At 42.1% G+C, this 16,325-nt stretch overlaps 1 protein-coding gene across 1 annotated transcript in view; it reads left to right on the top strand.

The window, feature by feature from the left end:
• The first annotated feature begins 324 nt into the window (after positions 1–324).
• Positions 325–16,325, top strand: part of col22a1 (collagen, type XXII, alpha 1) — a 60,264-nt gene continuing 44,263 nt past the window's right edge. The window contains exons 1-5 of the mRNA XM_084380029.1: positions 325–546; positions 3,591–3,739; positions 3,826–4,392; positions 8,763–8,843; positions 14,627–14,738. Of these exons, the coding sequence (XP_084236155.1) occupies positions 3,649–3,739; positions 3,826–4,392; positions 8,763–8,843; positions 14,627–14,738 (851 nt within the window). The 5' untranslated portion in view covers positions 325–546; positions 3,591–3,648. The remainder of the gene's footprint in view (positions 547–3,590; positions 3,740–3,825; positions 4,393–8,762; positions 8,844–14,626; positions 14,739–16,325) is intronic.

Genomic DNA, 16,325 nt, shown 5'->3' with positions numbered 1-16,325 from the left:
CTTCTCCATAAGTGTGTGGCTGGTTGAAGCCAAACGCGGCCCGGCCCACCACCAGACCCAGGGCGGCTCCGCTGTGGCTATCGCAGTGGACAGTTGAGGTGGTTGCCAAGTAGCTGTGCCTTTTCTTTGAGGGCAACACTACAGATGGGTGCAGCCATAAAGAAGAGAGAGAAAAAAAAGAGACCAAAATATCCAGAAAGTTGGGTCTATAATTGGCTGCGCCTCTCAGCCTTTTTTTATGTGTGAGCACAGCCCAGTGAAGAACCAGTGAAACCCTACACTTTCTCCTCTCGCAGTTCCCTCCTACTCTGTCCACCCGTGCACAAGGTTTCTGAAGCTCACCTCACCTCACTTCTTAACAACACTGTACACTGGATTGTCACCCTGGATTATATAATAATCTCATCTTGATTTCTGGCACCTGCAGGGAGGATATTTTGGATTATTATCACCTGATAATGATGCTGCCCAGGTGCTGATTCAGGCTGTGAGTGCTGGAAGAAGAGAGACGTTCACCTCAGTAACGCTGACTGAGTGACAGGCCAGGTATGAAAAAAAAAAATCATAAAACCATCCATCTGTCACTGCTATCTTCCTCTAAAAACTGATTCTAAAATAAATATTTATTCTTTAGCTGTTTTGACTTGTTGGCAAGATGTGCTTTTTTTTGTATCCACATGCTGTTCACATCCTCTATCAGAGAGGAGACGTCTTTTTTTCTTTTCTTCTTGGGTTGCACTTGGAAAAAAAACAACAGTTTCTGTTTTTTACATTTTGGGAATGATAAACGCGGTGCTTCTGTTATAGACATCTACATTGCAGTCCCAGGTTTACCATTGGGAGAGGAAGTGGAAACAGGCCTGATGATACAGAGCAGCAGTTTGTAAGGAATCTGGCCTCAGGTCCATGTTGTTTGTAGCGTTGCCTCGGATACTGTATCTGCTTGTAAACTATATACTGGAGAGCCATATAGTGGATTAAAATGTAATCAGAGATGAAAGGGAAACAAATGAGAACATGTTAGATTCGTACAAAGTTGAGTAAAAAAGATTAGGAGCATGAATCCAAATTGTGTTCAACTGCTTTCATCGTTTGTTTTTCACTGGAATCTTGCTGGACTGAATATCTCTGATTTTTAAATGCACACTAATTGGGGCAATTAGAGTGATTCAGCTAGCGTGCCTCATTAATAGCACAAGTGAGACCAAGTAGCAGAAATAGCCTAATGGAGAATCAGATAAGAAAAATTGTGTCTAGAGGCCAAAGCACTTTCCTTCACCCACAGTAAATAATGCACTCTCTATTTCACAGGCTATATAGGTCAAGCCACAGTCATTTGGGTTGCTGTTTTTAAATTTGTGTTTGCTGGAATTTTTTTTGCTATAATTACTTTCTATTTTAAAATCATACAAACATATACTCTTATACATTTATGACCCTGCCATACTACTTGAAATTCATTGAATGCCCAAACTTCCACTGACTGTTATCGTCATTAAGTCTAAAATATGCTACAAAGATGGCAACATATTCACTTCTTTCAGTGCAAAGGGAACATAAATAATCACAGCCTGTATCAGTTAGCTACAATACAGCACAGTACAATTGGATCCAACTGATTCAGGTTCCATAGTCTTGATTGATCATCAATTTACACTCTTTGAAATGTTGTTATTTTTTAACACATGTATAAAAATCTACATACTAATAGTTAATAACTGTGCACTTGGTTTGTTTAAGTTTTTCAATTCATTAAAGGAGTTGTCATAATAATTTGCTCTGCTACACCTGTTTGCAGTGGCGGACTCTGGATGTTTGAGGGGCAGGGGCAAAAAAAATAAAAGGGCACCACCCTATAGGGCACTTTATCACGATTTGTCCACTGGAAGGGCACATGAGAGGGAGCTGTATCAGGTTTTATTTACCATAGGGGCATCCAGGAAGGCACTTGTACTGTGGTTTACAGCTTCCTGTACATAATACCTGAACAAAAAAAATTATGCTAATAAGGATCATAATAATAACAACACTTTAATTTCTGTCTTTTATATAAGATGCTTCAGCTGAGAGATGCTTAACTTAGCGTAGCATAAAGACCGGGAGCAAGAGCAAACAGTTAGCCTACTGCCACTTCATTACATAAGCCAACTTATACTCACTGATTAATACAATATTTATTGTTTGTTTAATGACTGTGTAAAACTAACAATGTGCTCTTTTACATAGAGCATGTGCACTAGCTGGCTGACTTCCTGTTAGTTCCCCACGAATTTCGACTTACGACTTCAAATGAAACGCAGAACAAGCTCTGCTTCAAGTCACTGCTCTGGCCAACAAATAGTCCAGCACATAACCCCCATAAGACTTTCAATTTGTCGTTTTTATACTTCAGTTTTTGTACATAAAATACAAACATCTAGTGAGCTTTACATATCTTGTTTTTACATTCTAACACAGCTGTACTAGCTGTTTCCAGTCTTTGTGCTAAGCTATGCTAACAACACACATTCATGACAGGATGCCATTCACCTCAACGAAACAAATACATTTACAGAGACATTCAATGGAAAGAACTCAGAAAGGTGATGCACTTTTCCTGGTAAAGGATGTATTCAGAACACAGGAGACTCGTTTCATTGCTTTCCAAGCTGTGCATAACTCAAGACTCTCCTCGTCCTCAGCCTCCCCGAGTGACCCCCGCAATGAGACACTCTCCCAGTCAGGATGAGTCCGTGTTATGGCTACAGTCAGTCACACATGAGCCCTAATGGCAGGCAACACAACCACTTGTGTACAATAAGAGCAAGAATAGTTTTGCGTTTATACGACAGGTTTCTGTCAGGTCCATCCAGGTTCATAAATGAAACCAACAGAGATGGACTGATCGGTCCTCGAATTACATTGGTGCTGCACAAATTTTACTGTCGGTACTCAAAATGACAACTAGAGATACCAGCATAAATTTAAAACAAAAACATCAATGTGGAAAAATCTTCCAGTGCAACATCAGCAAACAGCACATCCCTACATTGCTCTTTTACTGTTGTGGGTGGAGACGATAAAAAACTGTTTTTGGCAGCAAGTTGCGACACTCTTTGGTGAGTCCAGTTTTCACTCGCTGTTGTAGAGAGGTGTGTATTTCAATCTTAGGTTTCAATTATCACATCTTGAGAATGGAGAACATTTCCTGCCAGCTTTCATAACAGAAAGAATTTTCAAACAGGAGCCAATAGAAATACTGCACGATAGGGAGGGTGAGATAGAGATTTGTTTTTGTCGGAGCCCAAGTTTCTATATACATACAAAGTGCCTAATTCAGTCCCGAATCGGCTTTCCACCAGTCCCTTGCCAATATAGAGATGTGTCAGCAGTCACTGTAGGAGGCCTGCTTTTTTTTTTCCAGCAATCTCCCTGCACGACAGGAAGTGCTTCACCCATTTTGGTTTCACTGTTGGAGAGAAATTATTGCAACAATCCTGTTTGCCAAGGGACAGCTTGGCAAACAGGATTTAGATTCTGAACTGTCTTATTTTGTCTGCTAGAGTCCATGTAGTCGTGAATTGTTGATGTTTCCACTGACCTTTCCACAGACTGGACAGCTTGATGGTGGTAATAAGCTAAACAAAACAGACCCAAACTGAGGCCGAGATGGAATTACGACTGGGATTTCGGATCACCCTGGTCTTGGTCATCCTGGCCTTGACTCTGTCCGGCGAGACAGTGGAAGCACAGAGGGCAGGTAAGACCATTAAGATTGAATATTCTGATAACTCCAGCCGTAGACATTATATTCACACTAAATCCTTCTGTATTTATCTGTGGCAGGATGCAAAAATGTCCACTATGACTTGGCGTTTATCTTGGACACGTCATCCAGTGTTGGAAAAGAGAATTTTGAGAAGATCAGGCAATGGGTGGCCAACATTGTAGAGTCTTTTGATGTGGCACCGGACAAGACAAGAGTAGCCGTGGTTCGCTACAGTGACAGACCCACCACTGAGTTCAACCTGGGCAGACACAGGACCCTGGAGGATGTGAAGCGAGCCGCCCGCAACATTCGCTACCTGGGGGGGAATACAATGACTGGGGACGCTATCAGCTACACCACCACCAACATCTTCACAGAGCAGAATGGAGCGAGGCCCATCGCCAGAGGCATTCAGAGGGTGGCCATCCTTCTCACAGATGGCCGAAGCCAGGATTATGTTCTGGAGCCTTCTAAGGCAGCTGCCAAAGCTGGCATCAGGATGTTTGCTGTGGGCATCGGCGAAGCGCTGAAGGTGGAGCTGGAGGAGATCGCAGCCGAGCCAAAGAATGCCCACGTCTTCCATGTGACGGACTTCAATGCCATTGACAAGATCAGGGGCAGGCTGAGGAGGAGGCTGTGTGAAAGTAAGTCAGCCATCAGGCTCGGTGCCAACACATCACTCACACTGCATGCCTTCTGTTTGAAGCCTCGCTTTGAAGACGCTGCCTCACCCTGAACGTGCTCTAAATCAAATTAGACTTATTTTAACCTTTAAGCACCATGTGGAGGAAAGACCCCAACCACAAAACCCCACCCTGACCACAAAGAGCTGCAGCACATGCACACAGAGCTATCATGGCTTCTTTTTTGACTGAGTATGAAATGTGTGAGGGGGCTGTTGCAAAAATTGGCTTGTAAATGACAACTCTCTAACCGAGACATTTCTGTGGCGTAGCTGCCTTTTCGACTGCTGCTTTGGTGCAGAGGTGTTTAGCACTGGAAAGCCTGTCTTAAGCTAACCTCAATGGTTTTTCCACTAGTCTGCTGAGAAAATCTTTCAACACAGGCACACAGGCTTAGAAAGTAGCTCACAGAGCCAAACAAATTTGCTAAAATAGGCTTAGAAATAGAGTAATAGCTTTATGTTGTCCAGTAGCCGTGCGGAGAAGTGAAGAAGTGTCTGTGTGTGAGTGTTTTCACGGAGGAGATGGATGCTTTGCACTCCAACGCTTGAAATTCCTGCCTAAAATTAGCCAGACAGGAAAGAAAAGGATGCCATAAGTCTTAGCCACAAACAGTAAATACAAAAGCGGAAATGACATGATTACATGGTTTAAGCGCACAGATGAGCAAAGATAAACTCTCAACTATGGCTCTAAATTGTCAAGATTGATGAGGCAAAAGTAGAGACTCCTCAGAAGAAAGAAAGTGTTGATCCAGACTCTAAAGTAAGGGCGTATCATCTTGCAGAGCGATACTGGTGCAAGGGCAACATGGAGAGTCATTTTAAAGCCACTGACCTCTGACCTTGCTCCTTGACTCCATAGACTCCCAGTCTGCCAACCAATGATGTAGGTTATATTATTATAAAAACATGTTGTACATGCAAGTCCAGAGTATAATGAGCTATGTAGAACTGACCAAAGGCTAAATTTACACTGAAAGACAGTTCCAGTGTTTTCTTTTCTCTAATCTCTAAAGTGGCCACGAGTGAGTCTCTAAGTATATCAGTGGTCAGCACGACTGGCTCACTGAGCAATGTAAGTTATTTTCACCCAGAAAATTATAGCTCTAATGTTTCAAGTGGGTCCTTTGCAGCCGCTCCAGTGTCCATGTTCAATGCGTTCACCTTTTAATCTATAGGTTTAAAAAAGGACACTGCTTATTACAGGCTGCACCGATTCAATAGACCATGTGTGGCCTCACCGGCCTATAAGATGACGCACTTGACCTGACATGACTCCAGTGATGGGACAACTCTAATATCAGAGCTCTTGTCTAACACCTGCAGGGTATTTAAAAAATTCAGCAGCCATAACGCTGACAGGTAACACTGGTAATAGTAAGAATTAAAAATGTATCAGTCTCTGAACAAATGGCGGCTGTTAGGTGTGCAGTGCTCAAGCTTCTGCTGATACTGTGAACCTGTCTGAGACATTCATTTCCACAGGCAGGTTTTTACATTGCTTCCATTTTAACTCACAGCCAGATCCCTAAATTATAGCTTTGGGGCCCACAAGTGCAGGGAGTAGCTCGGCTATCTAGCATGCTAAGTCTCAGGGCTGTGCAACAACACCATCTGTAAAGAAGAGTGACGCACTCCCATTCATTCACAGAATGGTAATTTTTGGTAGACTCGCTGGCTTTACAAACAATATAGAACTTGTGAGATCTTCAATTATAACACTAAAGACTTTAAGAATGAAATATAGAATCCTCTCATTTGAACAAAAAACAAACAGATGACAGACACAAATGAGCACAAACTGTACAGCTGAAGTTAAAAATAAAGCATGGGAAATGGAGATAACACCACTTGTAGGATCACTAAAAAAGTATGCAAATGCTGACAGCTAAACTAGCTGCTTGGATTTTCCTATTACACGTTCTTTGTGCTTTGCATGGGACAGAAAAACAAGCCATGTCAACGGAGCTGTCCTCAGGTTAAAAGCCACTCTGACATGATGATTTTGATAGCGGTGTTTTAAGAAAATTGCAGGGTTTCATAGTAGATGTTTGGCAGATACTTGATCTATGTGGGGAGCTGGAGTGTCTCACAGTGGCATTCTCAGCCACTGATAATATTTGAGACTGACAGTCGCGATACAGACAAATTGTTGGGCTATTTTAGTTTTAATAGTTTTAATGAGAAGTTCCTCTGAACTGATTGATTACAAACTGATGAAAAGACCCTGCGTTTGCTGTCACACTCGATCAACAGTGTGGACATGTATCTTGCCCTGTGGGATGGGTGAGACGGTTTTATTTATGTTCATCTTGTCAGTTGTGAAATGAATGCGGGGAAAGAGATCAAAGACCATCATCGTCAAACGCTGATGAGTCCAGATTCGTCTTGATAGAAGTAAGATTCAATCTGTAGCATTAGTGAGCTGGGACGGGTCATTCTTTTCTGTTGCAGTCCTGCTTTTTAGCCTCATTTACATTGATAAATTGAGTGTTTTGTTACATAAAAACGAGTCTAAAACCGTGCTACAGTAGCTGGTCTGTAAGGCACAGAGATGCATTAGGCTGAATGCTAATGTCTGAATGCTAACATGATGATTCACTGGATGTAGACTATTGGTATAACCCCTGCCACTGGGCGACTATTTCAGGCGGCATTCTCGTCTCTTCCGCTATCTGTGTGCTACTGCTTTCAACAACTTCTGCACTAGCATCCTACACGTTCAAAAGTTAGTCAAAAGTTATGACTTTTTTGTTTCGCTGGGATTCAGCATAGATACGTATTGAAAAACTAGATAGTGAACGCAAAGATGGCGCCCATACAGTCCAATAAGAATTGCTTGCTTGGCACATTAGGCAATAAAGATATCTAGCGTCTAGGTTTATATCCCAGTTAAGTGTCCTACTCATTATGCGCAGTAGAGTTTGTCCTTCTAGCTCCGCCCACGACTTCCTGCTCTGCCTAAAGACTTTACATTATGAAGACGTCATGGTTTTTTAAATAGCCTTTCTTGGCTTAATGAAACTTTAACAACTACAAAACCGACATAGATCTTAAATTAATAGAAAGAGTCATAATTGTCTTTGTTTGCATTTTGAGGTGTCCTGTCAACAGTTTTATAGATGTCTCTTTTATAACGGTGACCTCTTGGGAAAATGCTTTTTGGGGCGCAGGGGAATTTTTGCTGCAATACCAGAAGTGGCCACTGAGCAGAATTAAAAGACTGAGCTATGCCCTTGTATCCAGGTCTATAATACACACATGGGATTTAGCGATTTTAATGGGCTGAGCACCTTAGACTTTCCAAATATAAATGTTTACAATTTTCACCATCTTGGTATAGGTGTTAGCATGCTAGAGGTTGGTAAAAAGCATCAATATTAGTCATTAGTTTTGCAGGTATTTGGTCATAAATCAAAGTATTGGACAAAATGAAATTTGACTAAATCCTCAGCAAGATGTCTGTAGCAGATTTCAAGGCAATCTGTCCAACAGTTATCGATATTTCAGTCTGGACCAAAGTATCCACCATCGACACTGCCATCCCGACAGACACGGCGCAAACATAATATTTTGACATCTTTCCAGAAAGGCTACAAACCCTTTTCCCAGGGAAGTATTTCACAGGCAGAAAGCATCTCCAATAAAAAGCTGTTGATAGTGCGGTCTGAGAAGAGACGAGAAGACTTTCAATTTTCTAAATGAGAGCCATAATCAAAGCTCCCCACCTCCAAGTGACAAAACATGTTTGTTGTTTTGGGTAATTTACGTGCACTGACCCATTAAAAATGTCAATATCATCACTAAGCCAATGTTTACATCTATTAAACTAAACAGGATCCATATACGTGGTCTTTAGTAGTGAGGCTGGCATGTCGATACAAATAGAAAATATCCCTCCTGCCAATAAAAACTGAACCTGACACTGTTGCCTTTCTCACTGTCATCACCATCACTGAAATATGTGTGTGTTGAAATATAAAACTGTTGCTGCTTCTCGGGCCTGTGGATATGCCTCCTGTTCTTAGAGCCGCCCTCCACCCACACACTCCACTCCTCAGACATCAGACAGCAGCGACGGATGGCAGTCTGTCTGTCAGATCACATATTAGTCTAAGGCTGCACATCTTCACACCTTTTTCCTCTGACCCCTCATAAAGTTTCAGAATGTTACTCGTCAGCAGTACCATGATAAGATTTCCAACAGTTAGATACAAAGCTTCCAATGAAAGTGTTTCAACAGTTCTCTTTGCCTACCCTTTGTTCCCAAACGAGTATCACATCCTGATTTACAGCATGTCTCACCGAGCTATTGTCTTCTCTCCTCAGATGTCCTGTGTCCAAACATGAAGGTCCAGCCTGATCGTTTTAAGCCCAACAGCACCAGTTATGGTCTTGAAGAAGTTCCAGGTATGTGCAAAGTGTTGCTCTCTCTCACGACAACACGCAGCGCTGGCGACACTTTTCAACCACAAAGTCAGCTCTTTACTTTTGAAAGCATTTCCTACATTCCCACATTTAGCTTTTCTACATCAGGAGAAACAACATCAGGACATACCTTTAAAATGCAAGGGTATAGAGCGTTTCACTCACAGTTCCTCACTTTCTATCTGATTCGAAACTGAATTGGTTTTATTCATGACTTGGAAAGTGCTACTTGTATGGTACATTCATTTTCTATCTTGTTTTAGGCTATTATAAAAACGCAATACACTTGCAAAAACAACATTCTGTCAGACAGCTAACCATTGTGGAAACCAAGCTACTATGTTTAAGAAATGTAAATGTGTTTTGTCTCTGGTTCCAAGCAGCTACTGGCATACCACCATCTCCATATGAAATGAAAATACATTCATGTACCATTCAAACTGGCTTGAGTTGTATAATCAATACATTCATTCATGAAATGTGAAGTAAACGTGATCTATAGTTAAAGGAAAAGTTTACAAACAGCATAAACTTTAACCTGATTGAACTGACATCATCAGTTTTGGAAAAAATGATCCACATGAAAGGTCTTACATTATAATAATGTTATACCAGTATCAGTCTGGACATTTTTTTATTTGTCAAGTTAGTGTGTGGGTATGTTGGGTATTACAAGCCCTACACATGCAAAACGGACTACAGGGGTAGTTAGAGCGTCACAGTTGGAGGATTAGGGCCACTGATGAGCTGCCAGTGGTTTTCAAGTTCAGCGGTTGAACTTGTCATCTACCAAGTGAAGCACATTACTAGTTCTCCATCACTGAATTCTTTATTTCATATATTCCGTGACGGTTTCTCAGAACTCTAGAATAGCGTTTATCCAGAAAGGTCGGATGTTGTTACAAGAGTGTCTTTGGGGGGATCTGAGTTCCTGTCTGTCTCCCACCCACATCCATCACGCTAAGAGAAAAAACAGATGCCCAGGCATGACTGTTTGGACTTCATGGAAAGAGAGTTGTCAGACCGCTGAATGTTGTGTTTTAGAAAGTCTGACTCTTACCACATTTGGCTGGCACACTGACACCAACATGTGCTAAAACACGATGGCGACAGATATGAGTTTTTGATACTAAATGACTGACATTTTGCTGAGGGACTCTTTTGTGGCAGTATCCAGTTATTTCTTTCCAAAAGTCAAAGCAGTCTGTGTTCCTTGTGAATTTCATTCTTGTCAAGCTGTAAAAGTCTCTATAAACAGCATTTCAGCCTTCATGGGTCACTAAAACTCACTGAAACCCAGAGCAATGAAATTCTTCAAGAATCATGACAGTGCTTCATGATGGAAGACATTCCAATGAGCAATTTGTTTCAAATATAAATGTGGGATAATGCTATCCCAGCATGCACTGGGTGAGAAGCCGGGTACAACTTGAACAGATCGTTCAGAGATGAAAACTACAATAATGAACCATCGCACGGCCAATTTAGTGTTTCAGTTCATGGAGCCATCTTCTTGTTTTTGGGCTAAGGGAGGAAACCAGAGTGCCAGGAGGAAATCTATGAGACATATGCAAACTTTTATGCTATCGGGCTAATATGGTAACTACTGAGCCCAGAAATAACATAAGAAAAAGAGACTTAAATGTCTTTGCAAGTTTCAAACCAGCAGAGATAAATGACAATGACAGGCTGATATTTGATATCTAGTGTTCTTAAGCTTTATTACAAATCCGCTAATGATGCTTATACCAGGAGTTACCTATAAGTTACACAGCTATTAACTGCTTTTTACTTTTTCTTGAAGCCAAGCCATAGTGGAAGAAGTATTTTTTTTGTTTACCGTAGTAAATTAGCCCTACCATATTGTGAAAATTAAAAAGTTGAGTCCTTCACATAAGTAGCGACAGAAAAATATGATACGATTTTTGAAAAAGACTTGCATTTTATACTTTTTCTTAATCAATTCTATATGCAATTAATCCTTCACAACATGGTCTTGTCGAAGATGTGTTTGTAATACATCCATTGTAATGTGGTGTTGGATGTTTAAAATGGATGCCGTTTGGAGTAAAAGGTGCCACATCTCCTAGAGTGGTATATAATGGAAATAATCAGGTAAAAAGTTATTATACTAGGTAGTAAATTATACCAGAAATAGAGAATATCTCAAGTATGGCTTTGAGTAAATGTACTTTTTACCAATAAAGCCACGTTAGTGTTTCCCCCCACTGTTAAGTAGAGAAAGTTTTGAGTTTTATATGACAAGTGGACAGATAAAGTTAACAAGTTAAGGAACAGCCAATTAGGGATAATCTGGAAATATATACTGTGTGTGCGTCTGATCATAGCTGACAGCTTCCCATCTCAATGATGAGACACATCATCAGATCCTCTCCAGTGGGCAAGTGCTAATTATGTGGTTATGCTTTTCCTCTAAACTGCAGAGGAATCAGACCAATCTGCAGATAAATCACTGAAACCACTGATGTTTTCTTAAGCAGATGTACCACTTTGTCAGATGTGCTGTAAGCACTCTAATTGGAATAAATCCTTTTGGGCTGCGTTTTGCTTGTCTTTTAATGTCAGTTCCAAAATCTTTCAAAAGTTGCAAAAGCCATGAAATGATATGAGAGTCTCTTACATCTGAAATATACTCTGATTTAAATTTCTTTTACATTTAGCAAAAAGCACCACAAATCAAATGGTCCCCGCTCAGAGCTACCAGTCACTCTCATCATTCTAAATCCTCAGTTACTGTCAAAGTAAGATTTCTAATTTAGAAATGGATTTCTATATCTTACCAGTTCTCACAGTACGGTCCAAGGAGCATCAGGATTACATCAAGAGACCACAGCAGGTCCCCTGAAAAATGTAGTTTTCATTTAACACAAAGTGAGAAAAAGTTTAAGGATGATTATTGTCTGCCTCTACCTACAGTGTAGCACAGACAGTTGTAATAACCAGATCTAAGAGCCCAAACCTGCACCGGGCCCCGCTTGGGGCAAAATGTTATCAAACAGCGGTCTGAGGTCTGAAGCTCCCCGACATGACAAAGATGTCCGGGGTTTTCCAGAATGCAGTAAGTCTGTAACTGTGGCCTTGCTCAAAGACATACATTGTCAAACTTACTTGGGTAAAGTACTTTATTTTCAGATTGTGGCCGAGCAGACATACAGAGAAGAACAAGATAAACAGTATTTATCGTCACTGCAGCAGCAGCTCCTGTACACTCCCACTTATAATTACACAACAAATGCTCTGTACGCTGGTGCAGAGAGTGTATTGCTCCGTGAGAAATGTCAAGACTATTTGCCACTGATTATGATTTGACAGCCAAGAGAGCTGTGGTTTGAGTCAGACTTGTATTTATCTAGTCTGACCCCTCGGGGGTACTGAGCGCACACAGGAGGCTGCGGAGTGTCTTTGCGGCCCTGTGCTCACTATCTACTGCACAAATGTTGCCATCTGCTCTGATCAAAAGAATGCTGTGTGGATGCGTTTGCTTTCCCAGTCAGTGAACTCATCTGGCTTTTCCCGCAGATCACCCATTGGCCGCTTTTGGCTGTCCAAAATAACTTTTTGGGTTGATTATACGCTATCTGCTGCCAGTCCAAATTACAGCTCTGTGCTGAGATGGCCCGCAAACAGCCAGAGAAACGGCGCGGTGAGCGTATGTGCACGATGCGAGCGCGGTGACGGAGGGGATCAAGGCCAGTAAAACTCACAGCTGCACGGCTTCCTCGAGAAACCCTTCAACAAGACCGATAAGCAGCAAAACATCCCGTTCACATCACCAATGCTTAAAAAGATAGAGCTGAGCATCAGAAAACATGAGTCACTCGCTAAAATGTTGGACTTCTGCTCTGATTCAAAATAAGCCACATCCTTTTACATGAGACTTCTATCAGCAGAATTCAGTAGCCTTTTGTCAATTAGCTGCATGTATTGAGGTGCAGGTTTGACTTGAAGCTTGAAGACAGGTACCATTAGAGAACACAGCGACAATAATGGATCAGACTGCTTCAGATATGCCACCAGTTATCCTGATTCTGACACTGTAGTCTCTGTTCTTAGTCTGATGTCTTGCCACGATGTAAGCATGTGGTAATGCTACAGTACAAGAGCTATACTGTTATACCAGATAAAAAGAAAAAAATCTAATAAAGTAACTACACTGTTAATGAAATGTACAGTGTGTAGGATTTAGTGGCATCTACTGTAGCAGTGAGGTTGCAGAATGAAACCATCTGAACACCCCTCCCCTCACTCACCCCCTCCAAGCGTATAGGAGAAACTATGATGGTGCTAAAAATGCTAAAAAGTCAAGTCATCCACCACAGCCAGTGTTTGGTTTGTCTGTTCTGGGCTAAACATGGTTGTATCCCCTAGGAAGAGTGCCAGGCATTGAAGCATCTGACTATCATAAATTGAGCAATCTGATCTGGTAACACTTGGAAAGTCCAGAAGAGCCACATGATCAAATGAGATGAATAAGTTCATCAGAAGTTAGCCATTTGGCAGATGGACGTCTCTTGTTCGCACGCTCTATGGGCCCCACAATGCAGAAGCTCTGCGGAAGATCTGCATAATCTAGAAGTATTGAGATCAAGCACATCAGCTGTTAGAAAACTCCCGAAACAACAAAAATCTAAGCAAACTGGTCATCGTGTTTATATTAATAGAGACAGCACTGTCCACTGACCAGAAGAGGTGATTGTTAAAGACGCAAATGAACAAATGGCATCCAAAATGAATGGAAGTGAATGAGAAACGTCCTTCTTCACTCTATGGTGGGTGTAAAGAGTAATCTGACTGCACGGTAATCTGTCACCACTAGCAGTGCATCTGAGACACTTGCTGGCCTTCACTGACAGACAGAGTAGCATGGCGGACGTCTGGTCCTCTCAGTTATTCAGTCTGTGGTGATGGCTCTTCTTCTACTGTTATTTTTTACTCTGTTGCTAATGGCACAGGGGCAGCCCGTGTGTCTAGCCACCTGTTTCCAGGCTATTTCTAATGACATCCACTAAGCTTCTGCCAGACTCTCACATTACCACCTTAATGTCCCAGCTTCCTCTTTGGAAGATTAGTGCGCCGGTGTTAATATTCCCACCGGAAACTTTACATCTCATAGATTTTGCTGCATTACTGAGGCCATGCAGGAATATGTTGAGGCAGTCCTCATCCAGTTGGCTCACTAATGGCACAGTCTGCATCCAGAAGGGCTCAATCCACAAACATGACCACCAGCTTTCAGCGAGATCTGCTGGACAAACTGGCAGCATTAGTGCCGTTCAGGCTCTCATCGTGCTGCTGGCATTGCCATAGCTACAGCACTTGTTTGTTGTACAAGGGAGTGTCCTTTCTAAACCACCTAAATATGGTCTGTGGTTACACCACTTCAAATCACACACTGCAGAGCAACGTACACACACGTGCACACACTCTCAGACTCACACGAGGACCTTACCAGTGATGCCAGCTAGTTTTTTTCCTCTGGCAGCAAATCTAACAAATGTTGAAGGGCCAACAGATAGCCCTGTTTTCCACTTATTCAGTAATACTGTTATTTTAATCCTCCTCTCAAAAGCCACAAACACAGAGGCTGCAGGGTGTGGTGGGATTGACCCAATTAAACCCCAGTACACCCTGAGAAATCTGACAAAACCATAACTCAACCTCACAGCTCAAGAGCCCTGTGTGCTTATTTATGTGTGTGAGAGACTGTCATGAGTCCAACCAGGCTATTTACTGTGTTGCTGCAGGGTTCGACCTGATGGAGTACTTCAACGTGAGAGATGTTCTGGGAACCAGAGACGATGATGGCCAAAGTTCTTACGTCCGCCTTGGAACAATGCCCATTGTACAGCAAACAGAGTAAGTGACAATCCAGTTAGACAACAACACACTGTACATCTTCTTCTAATTATTCGTAAAGATGTGACCTAAAGTTGTGGTCGTGGTAAGAAACACACACAAGACATTATCTGCCCTTGGGTAGATGTAGTACATGCAAGTTCTCAATAGGTAATTACACTCACCGGCCACTTTATTAGGTACACCTTGCTAGTACCGGGTTGGACCCCCTTTTGCCTTCAGAACTGCTTTAATCCTTCGTGGCATAGATTCAACAAGGTACTGGAAACATTCCTCAGAGAGTTTGGTCCATATTGACATGATAGCATCACGCAGTTGCTGCAGATTTGTCGGCTGCACATCCATGATGCGAATCTCCCGTTCCACCACATCCCAAAGGTGCTCTATTGGATTGAGATCTGGTGACTGTGGAGGCCATTTGAGTACAGTGAACTCATTGTCATGTTCAAGAAACCAGTCTGAGATGATTCGCGCTTTATGACATGGCTCGTTATCCTGCTGGAGGTAGCCATCAGAAGATGGGTACACTGTGGTCATAAAGGGATGGACATGGTCAGCAACAATACTCAGGTAGGCTGTGGCGTTGACACGATGCTCAATGGGTACTAATGGGCCCAAAGTGTGCCAAGAAAATATCCCCCACACCATTACACCACCACCACCAGCCTGAACCGTTGATACAAGGCAGGATGGATCCATGCTTTCATGTTGTTGACGCCAAATTCTGACCCTACCGTCCGAATGTCGCAGCAGAAATCGAGACTCATCAGACCAGGCAACGTTTTTCCAATCTTCTATTGTCCAATTTTGCTGAGCCTGTGCGAATTGTGGCCTCAGTTTCCTTTTCTTAGCTGACAGGAGTGGCACCCGGTGTGGTCTTCTGCTGCTGTAGCCCATCCGCCTCAAGGTTCAACGTGTTGTGCGTTCAGAGATGCTCTTCTGCATACCTCGGTTGTAACAAGTGGTTATTTGAGTTACTGTTGCCTTTCTATCAGCTCGAACCAGTCTGGCCACTCTCCTCTGACCTCTGGCATCAACAAGGAATTTGCGCCCACAGAACTGCCGCTCACTGGATATTTTCTCTTTTTCGGACCATTCTCTGTAAACACTAGAGATGGTTGTGCGTGAAAATCCCAGTAGATCAGCAGTTTCTGAAATACTCAGACCAGCCCGTCTGGCACCAACAACCATGCCACGTTCAAAGTCACTTAAATCACCTTTCTTCCCCATTTTGATGCTCGGTTTGAACTGCAGCAGATCGTCTTGACCATATCTACATGCCTAAATGCATTGAGTTGCTGCCATGTGATTGGCTGATTAGAAATTTGCGTTAACGAGCAGTTGGACAGGTGTACCTAATAAAGTGGCCAGTGAGTGTATATTAACTGGTCCAATAGATTTAGTGTGATAGCAACACAAAATAACTATATTTAGTAATATGTATCAATCATTGCCTAAAATAATAATGGAAACTGAATTACATTTTTACACAGGCCCCTAAAAAACAAGAATTACAAGCAATAATGCAGGGGTCGCTTTAGTTGACCAACATTTCAATCATCAACTTACCAAAAATCAATTCAATTG

This window comes from Pagrus pagrus (assembly GCF_965226575.1).
Source record: "Pagrus pagrus genome assembly, chromosome: 17".
In the NCBI taxonomy this organism is placed as follows: Eukaryota; Metazoa; Chordata; class Actinopteri; order Spariformes; family Sparidae; genus Pagrus; species Pagrus pagrus.
Note: the sequence above shows the minus strand (reverse complement) of the source record. Positions and strands in the feature narration are given on the sequence as shown.